This window comes from Numida meleagris, chromosome 4 (genome assembly GCF_002078875.1).
Source record: "Numida meleagris isolate 19003 breed g44 Domestic line chromosome 4, NumMel1.0, whole genome shotgun sequence".
Taxonomy (NCBI): Eukaryota; Metazoa; Chordata; class Aves; order Galliformes; family Numididae; genus Numida; species Numida meleagris.
This window is the reverse complement of record NC_034412.1, coordinates 56,222,293-56,245,602: the sequence shown is the minus strand read 5'-3', so window position 1 is coordinate 56,245,602 and position 23,310 is coordinate 56,222,293. Positions and strand designations below refer to the sequence as shown.

The 23,310-nt window shown below is 41.1% G+C and overlaps 1 protein-coding gene across 16 annotated transcripts in view; it reads left to right on the top strand.

Moving 5' to 3' along the window:
• RASSF6 (Ras association domain family member 6) overlaps positions 1-23,310 on the top strand; it is an 82,131-nt gene that overhangs the window by 13,625 nt on the left and 45,196 nt on the right. For 6 of the 16 annotated variants that reach the window (XM_021394027.1, XM_021394028.1, XM_021394031.1 and 3 more), the window contains exon 1: positions 20,065-20,222. Coding sequence is in view for 1 of the 16 variants with exons in the window: in XM_021394026.1 (XP_021249701.1) it covers positions 20,209-20,222 (14 nt within the window). In the remaining 15 variants the exon portion in view is untranslated. The other 10 variants (XM_021394018.1, XM_021394024.1, XM_021394017.1 and 7 more) reach the window with 10 other exon arrangements.

Here is a 23,310-nt window from a genome sequence, read left to right as displayed (position 1 = left end):
GGTATAAACTTTTTAGGGAAGAAAGGCAGGAGAGAAGGGGAGGGTGTGTTGCCTGCTACATCAGTGACCACCTGGAGTCCATGGAGCTCCACCTGGGGATAGTTGAGGAGCTGACAGAGAGCTCATGGGTTAGTGTTAAAGGGAAGGCAGGGGAAGGAGGGAGAGAGAGGGGGGAGCAGGGGGGCTACAGGCTGACTGATTAGGAAGACCAAGTGGATGAGGCCCTCTATAAACAGATAAAAGCAGCTTCACATTCACAAAACATGGTCCTCATGGGGACTTCAAGCACTCTGATTTCTGTTGGAAGGACAACACAGTAGTGCACCAGAAACTGAAGAGGTTCCTGGAGTGTGCTGATGATAACTTCCTCTTCCAAGTAGTACAGGAGCCTATGAGGAAAGGTGCTATGCTGGACCTTGTCCTCACCAACCAGGAGGGGCTGGTGAGTAATGTGAAGCTCAAGGGCACCCTTGGATGTAGTGACCATGAAATGGTGGAGTTCAAAATCCTCAGGGTGTCAAAGAAGGTGCACAGCAAGCTTGCTACTCTGGACTTCAGGAGAGCAGAATTTGAACTCTTCAGGGAACTGCTTGGCAGGGTGACACAGGAGAAAGCCCTGGAAGGAAGAGGGGCCCAAGAAAGCTGATTGGTATTCAAGGACTACCTCCTCTAAGCCCAGAAGCAGTGCATCCTGAGAAAAAAGAAAGGCAACCAAGAGTGCCAGGAGGCTTCTGTGGATCAACAAGGAGCTCCTGGACTTAATGAAGCTCAAAAAGTCTATTAGGGAGTGGAAGCAGGAACAGGTTACCTGGGAGGACTACAAAGAAGTTCTCCAAGCAGCCAGGGATCAGCTTAGCAAAGCTAAAAGCCAGACAGAATTATATCTAGCCAGGGACATAAAGGGGAATAAGAAGAAATTCTACAGGTATATCAGTGATTAAAAAGAATGTCAGGGAGGATGTGGGCCCTCTCTGGAAGGAAACTGGAGACCTGGTCAGAGGGGATACAGAGAAGGCTGAGGCGCTCAATGACTTCTTTGCCTCAGTCTTCACTGGCAAAGGCTCTAGCTACGCTGCCCAAGCAGCAGAATGCAATGGCAAGAACCTGGAGAAGGTAGATCTATGTGCTATGAGAGATGAGGTTCAAGACCATCTAAAGAACCTGAAGGTGTACAAGTCCATGGGACCTGATGAGATCCATCCATGGGTTCTGAGGGAAGCAGCAGATGAAGTTGTCAGGCTGCTATCCACCATATTTGAAAGGTCACGGCAGTCTGGTGAAGTTCCCACTGATTGGAAAAGGGGAAACATAACTCCCATTTTCAAGAAGGGAAAAAAAAGAAAAAGATCCAGGGAACTACAGGCCAGTCAGTCTTAACTCTGTGCCTGGCAAGATCATAGAGCAGATCCTCCTGAAGGCCCTACTAAGGCACATGGAAAATAAAGATGAGGTGATTGGTGGTAACCAACATGGCTTCACCAAGGGTAAGTCATGCCTGACAAACTTGGTGGCCTTTTATGACTGGGTTACAGCATCAGTAGACAAAGGAAGAGCAACTAACATAAGCTACCTGGACTTGTGCAAAAGTGTTTGATACTGTCCCACATGACATCTTGGTCGCCAAGTTGGAGAAAAATGGATTTGATGGATGGACTGCTTGCTGGATAAGGAATTGGCTGCGTGGTCGCACTCAGAGAATTGTGGTCAATGGCTCAATGTCCAGGTGGAGACTGGTGACTAATGGCATTCCTCAGAGATCAGTGCTGGGACTGGTTTTTCTTTAACATCTTTGTAGGCAACATGGACAGTGGGATCGAGTGCACCCTCAGCAAGTTTGCAGACGACACCAAGATGAGCGGTGCAATTGACACACTAGAGTGAAGAGATGCTATCCAGAAGGATGTGGACAGGCTTGAGAGGTGGGCTCATGCCAACTTCATGAACTCATGAGGTCAGTGAGAGTGGTTCGAGTACCTCATCTCTTTTTCTACAGTTAGTGGTTACAAGTAAAACACTATGCAATCCATAATTCATTAGCATTTGTTTGAGATGTAACAAGTATTTGTTTGAGATCTAACAACTGAGTTGTATTTTTGACTAGGGAATGGTTACTAAACTGCAGTTTGAAAACAGTTTCCTTCCAGCTAACATTACAAAATGAGCAGGATGTGCACTTGTTAGTTTTTCCATACCAGCCAGTGCACATCCTACTCTTTTTCTCAACATAATGAGAAAGGAATGCCAAACACAATTGCAGTCTTTCGACAAAATAAATTTTAAATGAAAAGCATTTATCTGTTGAAGAATGAATAAAAGCAGATATGTTCTTCTATTTTTTTTATTTTTTTTTTTTTAGTATATGATTGAGTGGTAGGAACAAGAAACCAAGGATGAGGAAGGCATAGGAACAGTCCGGCTTCCCTGAAGCTGCGTACCTCAAACTACTATGAGCAGTAGCAACATAGCCTAGAAAATTACTTACTGTAGTCTATCGTATGAAGCATCAGACATGCTGTATGGACTGGCAGATAATATCTGAAGGATTAGCAAGGATTGTTCTAAATCCTTAAATAACTAAAGTGTCATCAAATAAGCTGTGGAATTATAAGAGATAATGACATTTTTATTGCAGAAGGAAAGCTATCTCTCTTAAGCCTTGTAGAATAACATTTAGATCACCTCATTTCTTGGCAAGTTCTTTCACATTGGCTTGTCCTACTAGCAGCAATGGGCATGAAACAAGGAAGTGTTGGGCATCTCTACAAATATGCTGATTCCCTTAACCCTGACACTGACACAAAGCACTGCAGATAGCAGATACTCGGTTATGCTCAGGAAGCCATCAGATCATGCTGTTATTACTTCTAGTTTACAGCAACTATCATAACTATTGCATTACAGTTGGAGCATTGTGCTGCAGAGAAAACAAGCAGGCTGGAGGTAGAAGAGCAGTAAGGCAAGCAACAGGTGCCTCACGTCTTTCAGGCTGTGAATATGTCTCCCTGTGATGGTTATGTGCAAAAGGTAGAGCTCCAACATTGCACTTCTGTAATTTTGCTGGGCCCTAACCTCAAGCAGACGTGCCAGCATCGCTCACTTACAAGTGAATCATGCACTGTGGGGACATCCAAAGGCAATTACCATGTCACTTTACTTGGAGAGAGGAACTTTGCAATGAGTTCCAGAAAGACAATAAGGCCCTACCACATTATGTTGCAATCTCTTTGTGTTGCACAGTGTCATCCCAGCCATCCTGTGTAAGAAGTCACTTCTGCACTACTGGCACGCAAGCACGGACACTGTCATTTTGAAACAATGGTGGCGGTCCATTCTTGAGAACAACAGGGCAGCTTCCTGCCTAGGAGCCACAACTGTCATTTTAACATTTCTGTTAAGTGAGTGCTATTGTTCTGAGAAGATGGCATTTTTCACCTAAGAGCCTGGCGCAGCCCATTAGTGAGTTCAGAATAATCATCCCCCCTGTAAGAGATTGCGTTAGATCCTCTCTTTCAGCATAAACCCAACAAACACAGAAGTCAGGAATAGTAGAGAATGGACATATGCAGGGTTTCTGACAGCACTTGCAGTCTTACCAGATGACATCTTAGAGCGTGCAGTGCAGGGCTTACATCAGGCTGTAAAACTCCAAGACCTGACAGCAAATATCCTGTTTTCCTAACTCTTCAAGAGTACTTAGAATAACTGTCCACTTAACAGATGCAGGGCTTTTTGTACACTGCCATAGCAGAAATGAATAAGGCTGACAGTGACTCAGTGCACTCTTGTCATGGTTTTATGATTTCTGGTTATTGGTATTCCACATCATAACATCATGTAGTGTATGTACCGAGTTCTCAGAAGAGAAAGACTACTACATTCCCTAGGGGACTTTGCTCCTCTGTTACCATTTCCGGTCAGAGGGAAAGATAAAAACTCGCAGATCACAAGACCTTGCTCTCTTTCCACCCATCTCTTGTCCTGGCAGCATCTCGCTCCCCAGCTGTCTTATCGTTGGTATTAGAGTAAGGCCTACCTTGATTTTTTTGGACATTCTCACTGTATTGGATTTATTAGCTTAAATTGTAACTATATTGTACTATAGTGTGTTGTTTTGCATTCCGATATCTTATTTAGTAAATTAGTTTGATTCTCCTCAGATTGTTGCCACTGTTTTTACTCTCAGGCCCATCTCCTTACCCTTTTTTTCCCCTTTTCCCTTTCCTGGGGCCTGGGTCTGTGGGTCCCCTGCCCCATTCATCACAGAACCAGGCCGAATGCCCGTAAACTGTTGACAACTCTGCACACTGCCCACTGCTGAGCCACAGCTATTCCAAGTCCATGGAACCTCTTGCACAACCAGCAGATAATTACTCTTGTCTTAAGCATTGAAGAGGCCCAAACTGCAAGTCTGAGACAAGAACATGGACTTGAAGCTCCCATTCCTGTGTCTGTTTCAATGGAAACATGATCTGAAGCCTCCTCCAAAGATTTGAAAAGGCTTTGTGAATAGAAAACATAGGCTTGTACATTTTCTGCTTAGAGTGTGTGAGATGCTAACATTCTGCAGGCAAAATAACCCGTGGATGTCTGAAATTTTACACTTGAATCTGTGTGTGGATACTTCACATCTGATTTTCACATCTGATGTGTATTTCTAACTGCTGGTGAGGTTGCTGGATATTTGTAAGAGCAGTAAAGAAGACAATGTAAGTACCTTGCTTGAGGAGCGCCCATATGAAATCATGGACCCATTAGGAATTTAACCTAAATGGCAGTCCTTTAAGAAAGAAAATATAAGAACCACCCAGCACAAAATCAGCACTTAAATTAGTGTTATTGAATTTACATGATGTGATATGTTGGTAATGTCAGCAAAAAGATAATCACGTGCCTGGAGTGTTAACGTGGAACTCAGAGGGCTTCAGTCCAGCTCTTGGCTTTGCTGCAGAGTTTTGAGACTCTGGGATTGTCAGGGTAGGAACTGTAAAGATGCCAAAAATGAGACTGTCATTGGGTAAGGCAATTCCAGAGCAAATTAACTACCTTAAAAATTTTGTGTTTATTTCCTTGCGCCTGACTTCCCCACTACAAAATGACCTAACTGCACAGCTAGAAGCCACCAGTCTTCCAGGAGATGAATTTCAGTTCCACAGCTCTTTTCCAGAGGTTCAGAAAAAGAAACACTCTGATGATTGCAGCACAAAGAAATGTTAGTTTAAGGGCCATAAGAATTCAGTGAACAATATTTTTCTTTTAGTAAAACATGTCTATACTCAAAAAAAAAAAAAAAAAAAAAAGGAACACGGGATTGCTGTGGGTTATGTAATTCAAAAAATTATTAGCACAGTTCTTGGACATAACAGTACAGACCTGAGACAATGCAAGTTAATCTGGATTTTGTGAGGTTATCAAGTAGAATTTAAAACATGGGTCTAGAAGACCTTTGAAAGACGTTATCTTGATTCTGCCCATTGTGCTTGAACATATGCAATTTAACAGTATGAGCTTCTCTTTCACACTGTAGACACTTCAAAACATTTTAAAACAGATTCAGAATCTGTAGTGTAGAAATGCAAGAACTTTTTTTCTTCCATTCTAAAATATATTTAGCTTATCATCCTCTAGGAAGGATTCCAGCACTACATTTCACCCTTTTTGCATTTCATAAAGAAGCTAAAACAGCAAAGTCAAATATTTATGTTGTATTATGGTTTTGTCCCACACCTTAGGGCCACTAAACTTAGCTACAGCTGACAGCTTGCTTTTTTGTTGCAAACTGCTCTGTTTTCACAGTAATGCTAGTGACAAACACTAACTGGAAGCTGAATTTCCTGACAGAAATCAGTGCAGGTAACACTTTCAGTGAAGGACTTTGATTATTTATATCTCTTTTGCATTACTTGACCTGATACATTACTGGGGATTACAAGGGTCTTATTCACCCTGCTGAAGTCACTGGAGTGATTTCCCTGCCATACCTTTCACTTGTGAAATTGGAGATTTTTTCCCTGTCTCACATGCGTTAACAGTACTGCTTAAAGTAAAAACATTCAGGTATGTGACATAGTGCACATTTCAAGCGCTGAAGCATCAAAGACTTTTGTGACTGCCCTGTAACTTTTACACACATGCAATTCAGCGTTCTTCAAATTTAGAGGTTTAACTGTTCCGCCTCAGAAGGTCTAAGATAAGCAAATATAACAGGGATCTGGTCATTACATGACCATTACACTCCACTGAAAACTTTTACTTCAAAAAGCCTGAGATAAAGCTCTACAGTGGCAGACACAAGGAAGGAGGGGATGATTTAGAAAGGTACTGACTGAGGGAAATTATCAGTAACACTGGAAATAAATAAACAGAACCCCCCTGAGTGCTTCTTTATGGAAACATGAATTGCAAAGAAAAGAATCTTTTCTGTTATTACTTGAATCCCACTATATAAACATCTTTAAGTGTTGTTTTCTGATAATATCAAGCTTATTTATGACATCTAGAGTGAGAGAGCAACCAGAAAATACTATCAGGAATCAGGGCTCAAGTGCAGAGTGGGTGAGTTAATAGCACATAGATACCAAGCCACAGGTAAAGGCCAGCTGCTCCCCAATGGACAGGAGACAAGCAATCATCCAAAAGACAGGTGACCCATCCCATCTCACCTACGCAAGATAAAGCAGGCAGGCTCAGGGATCACAGTCATATTTGACCAAGAGTCCAGATCAGAGAGATAAGGGAAGCCCAAGTTCAAGCTAGAAAGTTAGTTCAAAAATCAGGGGAGCGGAACACCATAAGCCTTGATATATAGATCCATGGGTAATGCTGAACAAGTGACCAGCATTACTTCCAGCACAGTGAAGAAGACAGAACACCAAAGCTAGAGCTTAAATGAGCTTCATGGGTGTGAGCATGGGGAAAGCTGCAGGTCAGGGCTATGAAAGTCAGCTGGTGTCCTCAGGGCCACCCAAAAGAAGGCAATGTGTTGCAATGAGATCATTAATGCTGAGTTTAGTGAGGTTCTTGAAGAATTCATCTGGAAATAGTGAAGCAGCAAATCTTCTGACAGAGCAAAGAGTTGTAAGAATCAATAGCTTTTCTTCCTTCAGCTGGAAAATACAAAAATTGAATTTTCAGCTCTACTAGAATTGTATGAAGGTGTGCATTCTTCCCCAATCTTATAAACAGAAATAGAACTCAATCTAATAATTTTTGAAGACCAAAGGAAAAATACAGAGGTTTTTCTTCCTGTTCTTGCACAGCAGTTAAGATCTCTCAGAATGTGTGCTTTCCATCTTCAGTTGGCAGCCACATTGTAGGAATGTCTTGCTTTTGCTTGAATTGTATCCAATGCACACCCTTGTGTAAACAGTCCTTTACTACTTCCTCCATGAGAATACCTGCCCAGTGCCAGATACTGAAGGGATTTTAAATCACGTGCTTGCTGTTGGCTTGGTCTTGTGTCCCTCATCACCACTGGCAAAACTGCCTAGTGCTGTGTTGCATGGTTTTGATGTTTGCTGCCTTTGGCATTTCCTGAGAGTTGTGATTTTCAGAGTGTATCCTCAAGTTGTTTCTTTAAGCCAGGTATATTTAAATTTCAAAGCAGGTACCCAAAACAGCATCATCATTCAGAAAAAAAAGACACCCTTATCCATGGATTTCACCATTCCCTAGGTTTTTACTATATTTTACACTAAATTTATTCACATTGCCAACTGAGAGATGTTATCTAGGGGCAGCTTGCTACCACTAAAAGCCTTTGCTTGATTTTTTTTTCTAAGGCAAATGTTTCTACTGTTGTACCAGAAAAAAAAAATGCAAAAATATGCCCTCCATGACATCACACACAATTAAATAGTTTTCCCACACATTTTGATATGCCATTTATTTTTTAATAAGAAACAATAATACATTAGCAAGACATTTTAGTAGCGCCAAAAGTACTGTCAATGAAACGAATGTGTAAAATGTAGAATAATACTTTACTTAAATTATAATCCTACTTCTCCTGTAGATTTTGAACTGCATGTTCAGAAGCCTTGCAATGTATTTTAAAGTTCTGCTCCAATACATGGACTAAATTTAGTTTCTGAGGTTTGCTTTGAATGAGAGTAAGATAATCTGATGCCCATGTGATTTTCAGAACTAGTGACAAAGAGGTGCTCATATTATGTTTTATGAGAAACGGCATCATTTATGATACCAGATTGAAAGTAACAAACACTGACAAGTTACTGCATGCATAGATAAACCACCCAGGAAATAGCAAGCTGTTGGCTGACTCACTGAGAGTTCTTTTTTCCACACAGCGGCTCCATTGTATTGTAAAGCCTGTTCTGGAGTTTGTACTTGCCCTGTTTTGCTGTGTCAGTTTCGGGCACATCCACCTGGTTCTGAAAGTTGTCACATTATCCAGATGGGTCATAACTGGTAAGAAGCTTATGTTTTACTAGCAGTACATGTCACAAAGCAACCCCAAGCAACAAATGTATAATAGGCAGTGATGATCTTATCCCAGGACTCTTAACAGCATCCTCTTCTAGCACTTGCCCCTGTATCAGTCCCTGTATTTCACATAATGGCTTTATTTGTTGCCCACTGGATGAAAACAGCAGGCAGAATGAAAAATAACGTCCATACTTCTTGTAGGTGATCCCATGGTGCCAAGCCTCCTAAGGCTGCAGCACACCAGTATTTCAATTATTGTAAGTACTGGTAGATTTAGCAGATAAGAGCTGTGTTACTTATGTGATTGCAGTGTCCAATGGGAAGAGAATGTTTAACCTCTTTGTGGTCTAGTCATTCATTCACTTGAAAGCTAAAAGAAAGAATATTTGCATATTCACAACAATGGCAGAAGCAGCTTCTTGCATTTGTGACAGAATAGGCTAGAATGGACATCTATTTCTTGTTTTGTTCAGGTCTCAGCATTTTCAGTCCAGAAATTTTTGCCTTTAATAATACTTGGCCATGGTAGGACTAATGTGATTTCTCTTTGCAAATGTTTCATAGACTGTGGTATCATCTCACCTTCTTTGTCCAGAACCAGTTACCCTTTTAATTGCTGAACGATTGTAAAGCTTATAACTACAGCTAAACATCTCATGGTCTTTCCCTCCTCTTATTTCTTGCCTTGGAAGATCTCCCAGTGTCCTAAATTATGGCCTCATTCTCTCTTTCACATCTGCTCCTATAGCCCCAGCAGTCACCCTTTTGACAGGGAAGTGTTAGGTCTGGTTCCTCAGGTGCAGCCCACTGGCTACTGGTGTACTGTGGAGAGCTATGACAGATTCATCCAAATCCATCCCAACTCCCTCTTTTCTGTCCCAGTCATCGCAGTAAAATGCAGCACAATATAGTGTTATTACAGCACCTCTTAATGCAACCTAATTAGGAAATCAGGTTTTTACCCTTGCATCTTTTAGCCAGGATGTATATGAATGGTAAGGCAACAATATCTCTGCATGAAACCTCTGCTCCCAGAATCCCTGAGTTTTGTCCCTCACTGTTTCTTTGTTCAAATAAAAACAAGGTAAGCAGTTTTCAGAGCAGATGGTTTAGTGACTGCAGGCACTTACATAGCAGGAGAATTGCAAGCAGCCCTCTCAGGGATTGCCTCACTCTACTCGTGGGTCCAGGTAGACCCACAGTTCCACCTTGAGGCCAAGGCTGACACAGAAACCTTTTGCCCTTAGTGGTGAGAAATAAATGGACACCACCTCCAAAATCTGTATGTCTAGCTCTGCACCTTCTGTGGAGTTCATTCCACTTGACCATTATTTGTGTATAAGATTGTTTTGCTCTCACCCTGGAAGCTACAGCTGTGTTGTGACTGAAGTTGCACCCTACCATTATCTCTAATTGTGATCATATTATTGTTATTAGATACAACCACATATCCCCAAAAAGATTACTAAGGGGAGACTTAATGTATCATAGCTTCTGGAGCTGGGAATTTTCACTTTCCCAGTTGGCTTCATGCCAAACAGCACAGGTCTCAAAGTAAATCTGTGGGACTCAAACCACCTCTCTGATAAGAAAAGCATTCTGCCTTTGTTTCCAAACTTTTATTCTCCTACATCAGCCATTTCTTCTATCCTTTATAAAGTAATCTTTGTTCTTGGACAAAGATTCCCTCTAGGAGCCCATATCACCTGAGGGCTCTACCTGCCCACTCACTGACTTGTACAGACACCTGAGCAGGTCCTGAGCCACAGCTCCCCCAAGCAAAAGCTGGCTTAACCCGTCCCCAGTATTTTATATTTAGTCTTGAGTTCACTGTCCGTTCTTTCTTTGTTTGTTTTTCTTCTAATTTGCCTGGTACGGGCAAGTACCTTACTGGTCTGTAATTTCCCAAACTCTAAGAAGACCTGCCTTTCTAAACTGGGTTTCTTGTTGCCATTTTCAAGTCTGGTACCAAGGCATGTTTACATGACAGGTCTGACATCTGCTGGGTTCTGTCTATACATTTGTCTTCCTTTTATCTTTTCAATATTTGATGATTCTTTAAACTTCAAAAGCTATCTTTTAAAAGGCTAATAGCCTCCTTGACACTGTTTAATTACACAGGATTTTAAAACAACTTTCCAACATAAACATAACTGTTATTTTCTCTGCCCTCCAAAGAGTCAATAAAACATTCTCAGCAGACTTTTAACTCTAATGCATAGGTGCTGACAGCTCTGACACCCCCTCAACCAGCAGGAGAGCAATTTTATTCCAGCTTTGCCAAATGAAATGTAAGATTTTATCTAGATCAACTCTCAGTGAAATAGCTATCCTTGGGGCTACACCACCTGGTGGTACTTCTACTCCACTGCATCTTTATTATCCTAGGGTTACAAAACAGACACTGCTCTAGATTTTGTTGCTGAAATAAATTAGATAAAATTATTAATATTGATGCTTATATTAGAATGGTGGAGTTTTGTTCCTTTGGAGATCAGGGCAAAGGCTTAAATGCATAATCAGAAATATGTATAGTCTAAAGAGTGAAGAACTAAGAAATAAGCTCAGTGTAATAAGTGGTTAGCGTATCAAATTACTTTCATTACTGCATAGCACTTACATAAATCTTTTGAATACCGCATCATTTTCTGAGTTAATGTACCAAAGAAGAGTTGCAATAAGGTGTTTCTTAAAATGGACTTGGTGGAAAAAAGAGGTAAAGAAAATCAGAAGACATTGGAATAGACAACATAAGAGCTGACGTAAGTAATTTTTACATTCACAAAAACTCCTGACAAAACAAACAAACAAACAAAAAAAAACAGTATTTTGCTTGTCTTTGGCTTCTAAATTTAAAATGTGTATATTTTACAAGTTAAATTTAAAATAGAAGATGTTACTTCCTACATGAATGTTTGTTCAGTCAAAAAAGGTTTCTCTTCTGAGAACAATTTCACAGCAAATGATCCAAATGATTATTATCCTGTAGTGCAGAGGCCCCAGCAGCTTATGAAAATTAATTGTTGCAGTTGTATGTGCAACGTGACTGTAGATTTAAGCTCCAGGATAAAAAGAACCAGAAACACCTGCATTTGAGCACCTTAGCTCAATTCTTTTAAATTACATTTGACTCTATGTTTGCATTACTGTGATGGGAAGGTCAAAAGCAGTTAAAATAAAGCTCTTTCAGTAAATACATCATAGATGTAGTGTCCAGTATAGCAGTCCCTGGGAGATGGAGAAGAGCAAGAGCAACGACTCGTGTAAATCTGTGCACACTTTGCTGCAGAAGCCACAAGAGGTCGGTGCAAGCTCACCATGTGAAGTTGCCTGCAGCACAAGCATGGCCAGCAGTAGCAGACTCCCTGCTCAGTGGCTTCCTTGCAGCAGTTTGGCTAGTCAGCACACCCCTTTCAGCACACTGAAAGAGATTATACTTTTTATTTTGCAGCATGGAGTTATGCATGTGTCTGCAGCATGGAATCCATTACACTGGGAAAAACAACGTGTTCTGTTGGTGTGGAGTGGGCAAAGCAGAAGGATCCAGCCCCTGGAAAAATATCACCTCTGATGACATTTCAGGTAACACAGTTGGCTGTCTGTGAATAGCAGAGTCCTACCTCTTTTCTTTTTTACCACTGTTGTTCATAGAATCATAGAGTCAAAGAATCACAGAATGGCTTGAGTTGGAAGGGACCTTAAAACCCACCAAGTTCCAACCCCTGCCATGGGCTGATTGCCACCCACCAGACCAGGCTGCCCAGGGCACCATCCAACCTGGCCTTGAATGCCTCCAGGGATGGGACACCCGCAGCTTCTTTGGGATCTTATTTACATGCAAATTGATTATGTCACGTGTCAAGAGAATGATACCAGGTTGAACATTCAGGTCACTTTTGTAGAAAGGGCCAATGGCCTGAGAGTCCTCAATTTCAGGATATTTTACTAGACATTCCTTAATTTTTCACAAAGGTACCTGAAATTTATTGCTGTAAATCAAAGCATAAAGATTCAGTGCCAGCTCTTGCAGCACTACCAAACTGACTGCAATAGAAGCATGCAGGGATCATGCAGCTACAGGGTGCTTTGAGCGAGGAGCATTTGGCTCCCATCTACACGCCTCCAGTAATAGCTGGACATTTACTGCTCAGGCTCAGTTCCTGTTTCTGCAATATCTTTTGAATAAAATGTCACACCTGAAATTACTTCCATTCTTGCTCCTGTTCAAACCTGTGCTTTCTGCACAAACCTGAGTGAGCATACCAGACAACTTATGGTCCTAAGGACACTGCTATTTCTCTACAGCTTGTTAGCTGATAGCAATTCCTCTACTTGGAGACAGCCTCTGTCACCCAGCACCCCATGGTTACCTGATGTGAGAACTGCCTTCTGCAAGCATGGTACAATTTCCTAGTGTGGAGTGCACAGCGGAAGCTGGGACAATACCATCCCAGAGGATGAATTTGCATTTCTAGCGGGCAGCTTATTCAGATTCTTCACTTGCAGGGACATGTGTACTGGCTGGAAGCAAGGCATTGCCAGCAGGGCTGAGTGACAGTTTCAGGTGGATGAAGTTCCAGATTCGAAGACACACCCAGGGAACAACTGAATAGGGAAGAATCTTTCCAGAATTCCAATATGCCCTAAACAGTCCAAATTAGAGTGTGATTTTACATACTGCTCTGTTCCATCTGCCTCTGTTCTCATTTGGCTTCATTATTCCAAAGTACTTATCAACTAGAAAGAAATTCAGACATCTTCATCAAGGAGATCAAATTTTAGCCTAATTTCTATGAAACCTAGCATCGTTTGTAAATGTGTTAACCAAGCACCTAAAGAAGATTTATCACTTCAGAGTTCGAGACACTGTTTTGCCATGCAACACCACCGAAATGCCACCGCCTCTGCCACAGAGCTGGCACATAACCGCCACCCATAGCACAGAGCACTCACTGTGCTCTAGGACCCTGCTCGGAAGAGTATGAGTCTTGGATAGCTGAATGAGAAGAAAAGTATGATCTACAAGGTCAAACACTGAGAGAAGAATCTGAAATGACACAGTAAGTATGTAAATGTATTTACTCTTTGTAATGGGTGCTAGATAGCTGAACTCCTCCTGAAATGTTTTTTTGGTATTGTAATAGAAAAGCAGCATTATGCAAGGACAGAAGGGATTTGGAACAAGCAGTTACAGTGTCTATGAGGTGATCTTCAGAAAGAAGAGCAAGCAGAGCTAGGGAATGTCTGTTTGTCAGAGGGAAGACTTAGAGAAAACCAAGGAGGTCTCCTCAGACCACCACACAAGGCAAACATCACACAGACAACCCTATCTGTTCTGCTTTGTACTCTCCCCTTCATAGTGCTCTCCATGTTCATGTGATATTTTAAAAAGCAAAATAATACCTAAGTGCTACAGATGCTTATATATCATTTCTTACTGTCCATTTACATATTTAATACAGTACAAAAGGTTAAAAGTTCACTCTCCAAGCAATTTTTGTGTTGTACTTCAGGGATGCTACTTGCTTACCCAGTCAATATCCAGTATGGAAATGAAAGTTTTCAAGTCTCAGATTTCACAGTTTCTCTGTGAGCTTCCCAGTAGCTTGGTGTGTCACTCAAGTTAGTTGTGCTTAGCAGCATACAATGAATAAGTGTCTGCTGTGTAGGGACACCAGGACAAAATGTGAAAAATGTCTGCACGGCACAGCAGCCCTGAGCAAAGGCATGTGGGCAGCTCAGACAGAGGCGGGCTGCAATTGTTATGCATTCCTTCCATGCCCCCAGCCTCTGATTATTCACTTCATAATTGTGTAACAAAAACTCATGAATGCTATTTCTCATGCTATTCTTTTTCAACCTTGATGTTTTCACTACTCTAAAGGCTATAAACAAGGGCTGCTCCAAAGGTAATGCCTCCTATTCTATGATGTTGTTCCACAACGTCAGAGATGGATATTGGTGGTATGGCAGTAGAGGCTGAACTGCCCCGCCAATACTGTTCCATTTTATTGCTGTGTGACAGATGGCAGCAGAGGGGCAGTCTGACAGAATGGCGTCTGATGTAGAAGTGGTGTGGAGCAAAGGTGTATAACTGAATTCCTCCATGAGGTAACAATAGCATCCACTGACATTCATCAATTCTTGCTGAACGTTGAGGGAGACCAACTAGTGGATTTAAGCACAGTGAGGCAGTACATGTTGCATCAGCAGTGGTGACAGTGACATGACAGCCACATTCCAGACAGCCATGCACAGCTGTCACCTCCACTAGTGCAGGTATTCACGAGCACAGCTTGCAGGCTCTTGTTCATCACTGGAGAAAATGCACAGCTTATGGTGGTGACTATGTTGAAAAATATCATTTTGTAGCTGAGAATTTGCTCTATCAACTATTATTATTGTACTCTTTTTATCTGTTATAGTTTCTGTGGAAATTTATAGGAAGCTTTCAAAGTAACCATAATGGTCTGAAGCTCAGTGTGCTTTGCTGCAACAACGAGCAACAAACTGTCTTCATCTGTTGCTGAGGATTGATTGTACACAACTCTAGTTTTAGTGGCAATTTAAGGTTTATTAATATTTTGCTGGTAAATAACAAGTTTTGAGTGTGTAATTCTTAGAAGCACTTAGCACTTAATCATTAGCCAATTTAACGCAATGATTTAATGGAAAGTACTACAATCAAATACAGCAACTTAATGGTTCAAAACTGGCAAGATTCACCTGGAACTTACATGAAGGGCATTTCAAGCAGAAGTTTCTAAACTTCATTGCACCAACAAGGACCTTTCCCCCTTGGTAAATTACTGTTCCCATTCATTGGCTCTCAGTAGATAACGGAATCCACCCCAGAACGGCCTCTTCTTCTTTAACGCTGACCTCAAAAAAAAAAAAAAGTCTACCCTGAGAGGTGTCCCAGATCACTGGGAGATCAAGGATCACAGCTCACCACGGTCCACAAGAACAAAAAGGGCTCTTTGCATAGGACCCTTGTTTATAGGACCTTGAGATAATTGATTTTAGTCAAAAAGTTTTCCACTCTGGCCACAAGCAGATAAAGCAATTATTGGATAAGATAATTTGGCGAGTTAGCTCTGGAAAATTCTCCCCTAGTTGTGCTGTTCTAATGCTCACCAGTTTGTACTGTTTTGGTACGCCATAGATCAAGCTGTGGCTCAAGGAGCAGGAATTCCGGTCACAAACAGGGAGTATCTTGTTATCCCATCTCACTGCACTTCATCCAAGATCAAAGCACAATGGTAGTTTATCTGGAGATCACGGAGTGACCTGGGAGGATGCACCACCACATCTGTTCACAAGAAGCTCTGGTTTGTAATGGCTCTTGAAGAAAATCTGACTTTCTTCCGGAAAGCTGCTTGAATAAATGAAGTGGAATAAGTATCAGTGTGCTCTTCAGACCGCTTATCTGGGTACCTAACCATGAGAAAACAATACAGTAGCTGATCACTTTCTAGGTGACTTGTGGTTCAGAATCCTAGATCTCCTAGTGATGCTGTATTTACTAAGAGGTTATTTTCCTTCAGTAGTGATGGAGTTTCATTAATTTGTGCCATCAAGAAATTTGATCGAGTACGTTACCGTCATGTAAAACATGGAGATGACAAATAGCTTTGTGTCACATATTTTTTATTAAAATTAATTTATATTCTCAGTCTCAGAAAAACATCCGCTAAATGCAGTTTCTCCATCCTCTCTTACCATTTTCTTGCAGTTTGTAAGTTCTAGTAATGCTAGGTAGTAAGGTTGTCAGCCTTTGTTGAAGTTGTTTACATTTGATGCTCCAATACAGAGAATTGTCTGAAAAAAAAGTACTTTCTGTTAGCAAGTATGAACAGAATGATGACTAGAAATTTTTAACCACTTAAATGTATATGTAAACAATGACAGGGTGTTTACATGAGCGCTCTTTCACCCATATCCAAACCTAGCATTAAACCAATTTAATGTTAGGAGGTTTTTGCTTCATAGGGATGGTTCAGCTTCAATTGCTATGAAGCAGGATTTTTTTTTTATATCTCTTGCATTTTATACACAAAAAAATTTGCTTCTGAGTACTGGTCTGAAACTTGCCAGAGCTCTGCAGGTGATCAGGGTATTTTTAAAATGAGTAGGAAATACAAACAGACCGTGTTATGACTTAGCTTCTTTAAGAAGGAAGTAATTAAAGAAAAATCATTACCATGTTGGAAATGGGAGTCAGGTGCTATAGTCACATGATCCTCAACAACCATTACAGAGGAGGGACCAGAGCATAAGAGCATGCTATATGGTGGGTGTGAGGATGGGCTGGGGGTATGTGTGTAAAAGAGTATGTAAGGACTTGTTTATGGAGTTAAGAAAAAAAGCATACCAGGAGGTTTTTTGTCTGAAAACCTTGAGAACAAGTAGCAGGGGCCTAGAAGAGCCGTGAAGGCTGGCTGGGTGTGGTATAGCTGATTTACTCTGGTGCGATAGCAGCTTTTTTGTGCAGGATGCTTCTCTCTGGTTCTGCCCTTAATAGTGTTTTTTGCTTCCAAGTGGTGAAAATTCATGTATGATTTTATGAAGGTCGGGACTATCAAATGCATGACTTAATGGGACATATGATCAACATCAAGCTACAATGCATGACTAATGCTGGTTCAGTCTATTAAGTAAGACCTGCCCCTCTAACAATTTGCTTTTAAGGTTAAAGGTAGTGCTGCTTGCAGGCAGATTTCTACTCAGACAAAGGTCAATGCCTGTTTCACATCAGTTCTTTCAGCTGTGTGGAATACCATAGCTGTTGGCACATAGACTGCCACAAACAGCAGGTTCTGTTCCTTCTCTGTTTTCTTAAGAGCCTGAAGCCTCAAAACTCACAAAATGGTATGTGTGAGGGATTATGGTCCAAAAGAGATTGCCTTGTAAATGCTGTATGTTTTGCATGTTTAGTGATCTGAGCTAATCATCTGTTTCTGTAGGCCATGCTTATCAACTGTGTTTGCAAAACATTCTGTTAAACAAATATTGCTGGTGGTGCTTGGGTACGATGACAGAAGACAGTCCTGTTAAGGAATGGGTAATCCTTTGCAGGGTAAACCCAGTTGTTCTGAATTCCCTGATCTGTTGCTGTTAATGGTGCCTCCTGGCAACTTCTATAATGTAAAGCAAAGCATTTGACTGTGAAATTCAGATCCTGTCATTTGAGACTCAGATTTCTGTCTCAGAAGGTTCGAGAAGCCATTTCCACATTTGGAAATGTTGATCTGAAGTTGTCCAGGAACAGCTGTTGGCAAAAAATATTGAGGACTTTATTTTTCATTGTGAAGCAGAAAAATCTCGTGAGCTCGTGTATACTTAGGTTTCTCAGAACATTGCCACTGGAATACAGCATGCCTGTATGATCGTGCATGGCCAGCCTCTTTACTGTGACTGTATACTGCAAAAGCTGAAACTTTTGCTTTGTTTTTTTGTGGGGCTTTTTTTTCTTTCTTTTATTGTTGGAGATGTTTTTCTATACTTAGCAGTCTATCAGTTAATGATTTGAGGCCGCGTTATAAAACAACTGGACTTCAACTTCCAATTATTTATTAACTTAAAATAATTTGTATTAATCATGTAAGAAGCCAAAAAGTACCATAACCTTTAAGGACTCAAGAATCATCGTATTCTCTGCCTGTTCAGGAAAAAAAAATCATTTTAATCCTTTTATTTAACCATTTCATAAGCAAGTTGTGATGTTTTTAGACTTCCAAAGCACATGAACTACCATTATTGAGAAAGATGAGGAATGATACTCTGCATGTGAGGTTCTATTATCTTATGAAAGGATAGGAATATTTGTTCCTGTAATTTACACTCCTAAAGACATTTTTTTCCTGTGTAGTTTTTACTCTCAGCCTGCCCTGATTAGTTTCCACTAAGTGCCTATCAGTTAATTACAGGTGACTTAAATGAGATCAGAACTGGGTCAGTGGTATAAGTAGTTCAAGTGTTAGAATGAAAATGAGACACAAACCTGAGCCATGTTCCCCAAGCATAAAAATCAATCCACCTAGTTTAATTGGAAGTGAGGACTATAGTCCTTTATTAAAATATTTATTTTTTTTTTTTACTGCTTTGGTATCTTAATTTGAGACATTTGCATGAATTTAATTGATAAGTACATAGGGTTTTCAAAGCCTTGCTAGTAAGTGTAAAGGTATCTGTAACACTTACTTGAATCTTAAAAAAAAAAAAAAAAAAAAACCAACCCCACCACACACACACACCCACACGCTCCCAACAACAGCAGCAGCCAAACACCTTAAATGTTGGTTGTTAGCTTGAACACTGAAGGGTTAGCCTCACTTATATTTTAGAATACTTGGATACCTCCTGGTACCAAATAGCTTCGTGGTGTCAGTGTCCAGGAGGGTATCCCAGCTGTCAGATATGGATGGATTTGATTTTATCTTGGTTTAGGAATTTGAAGGTAGGCTGTGCTTTCTCTCTACTTTAATCCAGGGCTGTCAGGAGAGTGCTCGGGTATCTGAAGGTGCAACAAGAAAAATCAATTTAAACAAGTTGAAGTTGTATGGATTTGTGTCAAACCATTGCAGGAGTGGTGGAGCTTGATGTGAAGCTCCAAGTTCACCACAGTGTGGAGCTTCTATGCTGTGGTGAACTGAGCAAAAAATCTAAACTGAGCATGTTTACTTCTTCTTGTGTTTTGAGAGACTTCTCAATATTATACGAACCAATAAAATCTGTAGTTATGTATTTTTCAGGTGTAGGGCTAGAAGCTCTGCAGCAGGAACTGTTATCCCAAATATCTGGTATGTTGTGTTGCATGTACATCTGTCTAGCTCTTGAGAGGAGCATAGCAGAGGATAATGGTAGGTGTGAAAAGCAAATATTAACGGGTCTGTTCTGCCTGTCCCTGGCATGAGATATAAACCAGAGGTAACTTGATATTAATCATGGTGTGGTAGGACTGACATGAAGGCAAATTCAGGTCCAGTATTTTTCATACTCTTCTCTCTTCGGCCCAACAGTGTTCAGTCTCAAGCCTGATCTGTGAATAAATTACTAAAACTGGTTGGACAAACAGCAGGAGCTTAGAAGGTTTGTGATAATGAGATTTTCTTTTACAGCTTAAACATCTGCTTATATGATTAGCTGCTTAGCAGTTAAGCTAAGTAATGGTGCTTTCTCTTGCTCAGTGAATAATATTCATAAGAATATTGAGTGGGTAAGCAAGGAATTGAGTTGAGAGCTGTTTGTGATGAAATGATCAAGATGTGTTGTTACAGTCTTTGTCATAATATTATAAATCCATATGATTTATACTTAGACATCACCTGCTTCTATGCATTCTTTATTCCACTAAACACTAGAGACTTATGCATATCCAGAGAAGGAACAACCACATTATCCAGTGGAGTAGAAAACAAACATGAGAAGAGTTTAAAGACTAGCAGTGCTTTCAGCACAGGATGTTTCAGGATGTACTCTGTCAGCAAATAGTTGCCGAGCGCCAGCAGGTTGCCTCTCATTATGGGGTTAGTGATTAAAGTGTTAACCGGAGCCTCCCGTAGGTGCAGCTGTGACTCAGGGAGCGCTCCCTCAGCGGTGGAGAGGAAGGAAAGTGGGAAGGTGAACACTCCCGACATGCACCGAGGTGCGGGGAGTGTCCTGGCTATCCAGCACTCCCAGTTTGGTGAGCAAAACAGTAATTAGCAGCTCTGTGAGTTCCTTAGAGAAGCAGAGGTAGCTGTCAGCTCGTGCCATGCTGTCATGCTTCTTCCAAGGTATGTGGTACTCCTTTGCTTCTGTTCTGCCCGTGTGCACAGGTAAGTGAAACGGAAGAGCTGGAGCTGTTCTGCTAGCTGCGTAGCCTGCAGTGTCAGGGGAAAGCAAGGTCCTTCGCAGTCATCCAGAACTTGAGTCAGATTATTTTCAGGTAATTAGGGTGCCAGAGGGAAGAAGAAACGTTCAGTCAGCTGGAAATTCTTGGAAAAAGTTCCTAAATCTCAAGGCGGCTTGCATGGAGACCCTTGTGGTAAAGGAGGCAGACCCTATGCTGCCCGTCGCTCAGTCACCAGTAAGGTTGTAAAGACTGTGTGGTGACCTTGGCTACTCTGTGTGGGGAGCGGAGGCTATCTGTCTGGAGAGACCTGAAAAAGAAAGGAACTTCATAGCAACGGGTGCGTCATGTTTGAAGTACGCTTGGTGAAGCCCTGCTGTGCAGTCGCCGTTCGTGCAAAGGGAGGGAGCCTCTGGGTGCTGAGGGGCCATGTTCAGTGTTGAACACCAACTTGCTTTTGGTTTCAGTAATCAAAGCTGGTCTGGAGCTGCATGAGTGGAGGGGTTGCACTGTTTTGCATATTTGAGTAGTTCAGTGCGCTGTACTGTAATAGTGAATTTTAAAATGAAATGTAAGAGTAACTGGAAGATTTAAAACAAACAAAACCACCTTGTTTTCAGTGGAAAAAAAATGCAATTGTTTGAAATAAGTAATTTCTTGTGATTAGGTCTTTGCTTTGGTGGTGAGGACATATTAAAAATATATATATATATATAAACTCATAGAACTAAAGCATATGACTAGATAAAGACTGATCAGCAATATTCTGCTGATACTGGATTTTCTACGTACATGAATAGATCCTAAACTCTTTTAGAAATAGATAGTGGTTCAAAAATGGGCTAAATACCAGACACTGCTGAGTTTAAAAAATTACTGAAGTATTTGTATTGCTATCACTTTTACAGTGCAAAGCTCCCTGTGCCGTACAAAATGTTGTGTGTGTGTTGATAGCCAAGTAAATATGATTTGTGATAAATAGATGGCTGGGCTTTGTGGCTTTTTATGAGAAACTGAGAACACTCACATGATTCTTACTTCCTATATTCTTGGAATAGCTTTGGAAAGCTCTGGTTCAAAATACATTGAAATCCATAGGAGTTTTTGTGTTTTCAGTTCTTCTTAACACTGATAGGAGCTCTGCATAGCACACTGCTTGCTCTGCAATCCCTGTCTTAATCTATGAATGTGTCAAGAAGCACATCCAGGCTGTTGCACACAGCCTCTTCCATAGGCTATTAAATATGAACTAAAATGCTGCTTTGCTGCTCAGCTGAGCTTGTGGGTCGAGTGCCCTCTCCTGCAGCTGCATCCTTTTATCCTGGTGTAAAAATCTGTGATGACTTTTGTTCTTACTTGCTTTGTTATTCCTCTATCCCTGTCCTTGTGCTGTTTCCCTGAAGCCAAAAACTTAAAAACTGTGGTACACAATTTACTCCTCTGTTTCTTTTGTTTCCTAGCAAAAGTATTTTAGGCTTTGGTCAGCCTTCTCCCAAGCATTAAGTTTTTTCTTTATTAGGTCTCAGGCCATGAGGTCGGTCCTTCCAAGGTCCAGCTTTCAAGATCTTGCCTCTCTGAAGGAATTTTGGGGTTCTAGCCCAAGTTAACCTAAGGAGGACATCTGTCTGACAGGAAGTGAGTCAAGAGATACTGTTGGATAGGTGGCCATAGCTATACATTTTTGAGAAAGGTGAAAAATTAACACACTTGAATCATGCTTTAGTGACATCTATTCACTTAAATGATGCTACTGGCATGCATAAAGAACAAATTACAAAAATGTAGCTTGCAGACATGTGCAGATCCCCAGGGCAACTCCTGCACCGTGACAGGAGCATGTAATTTTCAAATTGGATGGCAGCGCATGAGTTTGCTTAGCTGTTGAGTGGCCCATGGGCATGGGCTGCCCCATCCCTCATGCTGCTCTGGGGTGAGCAGGTAGAGGTGTGTGGTGTGATCCTGGTGAGCAGAGCTGCTTAGATGAGGATGACTGGGGGAGGCAATAAGCATCTGCTGTGCTTCTTTGACAGCTGTAGGTAATAGCCCATTGGGCTGTGAGACAGGAAAAGGGGAGATATTGGTTATTTCCATCACTGAATGAACTTCGGTTTGGTTTCATTGTCAGTACTTTAAGGGCAACCAGCAGATTTAAGTATTTTCAAGATTTTTAAGGCAAATACTTCAGTAGGAGCCTGTCACTACCTAGCAGAACAGGTAGTTCAGTGGTAATATCCTTTTTGTGTAAAAAATAAAAATCACTCCTGTCAATCTGTAGAGGTCACTTTTTTTTTTCATTCATATGAGTCACTTTACAGTCAAATTATATTGGAAAGTCTTGAGCAGTGCCAGAGCTCACTGGAGTGGCTGCTCTGGCTAACGGTGTCTGAGCTCCCTGCTATTCCTCACAAGTATTTTCATGTCCCATGGAAAGACACTCGAGTATATGCCCAGGTATTCAGGTGCCAATACATATGAATGCCTCTGCATCTTTTGAAACTGTTTTGAAATTAGGTTAGAGTGAGCAGCTGGTTCAGAGGTATTAGTGAATTGCGTAAAAGCAGATTTCAAGGTGTGGCTGATGATTCTTGGCCTCTCAGGTGAGTTCAGTAACCAGCAACATCAGACTGGAGTGGAGCAATTTCTTCCTAATCTATAAATTCATCCCTGTACAGAAGTCCCTGGGCTCTCTCAGTAAATGGATACATTTCACCTTCACCTGGATGCCACCCAAGACACAGTGGATTTATAAAATCCTTCCTCCCACTGCTCATGTAAAGTTTGTTTCAGTAGTGAACTCATTTGGTTTTAGAGGTTGTGTAATAACCCATGACATCCTTCTCCTGTATGTTCTGTGGATGAAAGATAATATAAAAACTTCTCATTCATCCACGTTTTTCACAAGTCATGCATCTTAGACTATGATGGCCTTGACGTCTAACTCTAAAAAAAAATAAGCTTGCCTAGTGTGGAATCACTTGCACAGAAACTAGTCACTTTTTCTTAGGTAGCTGTGATCTCTACAAGCTTTAATT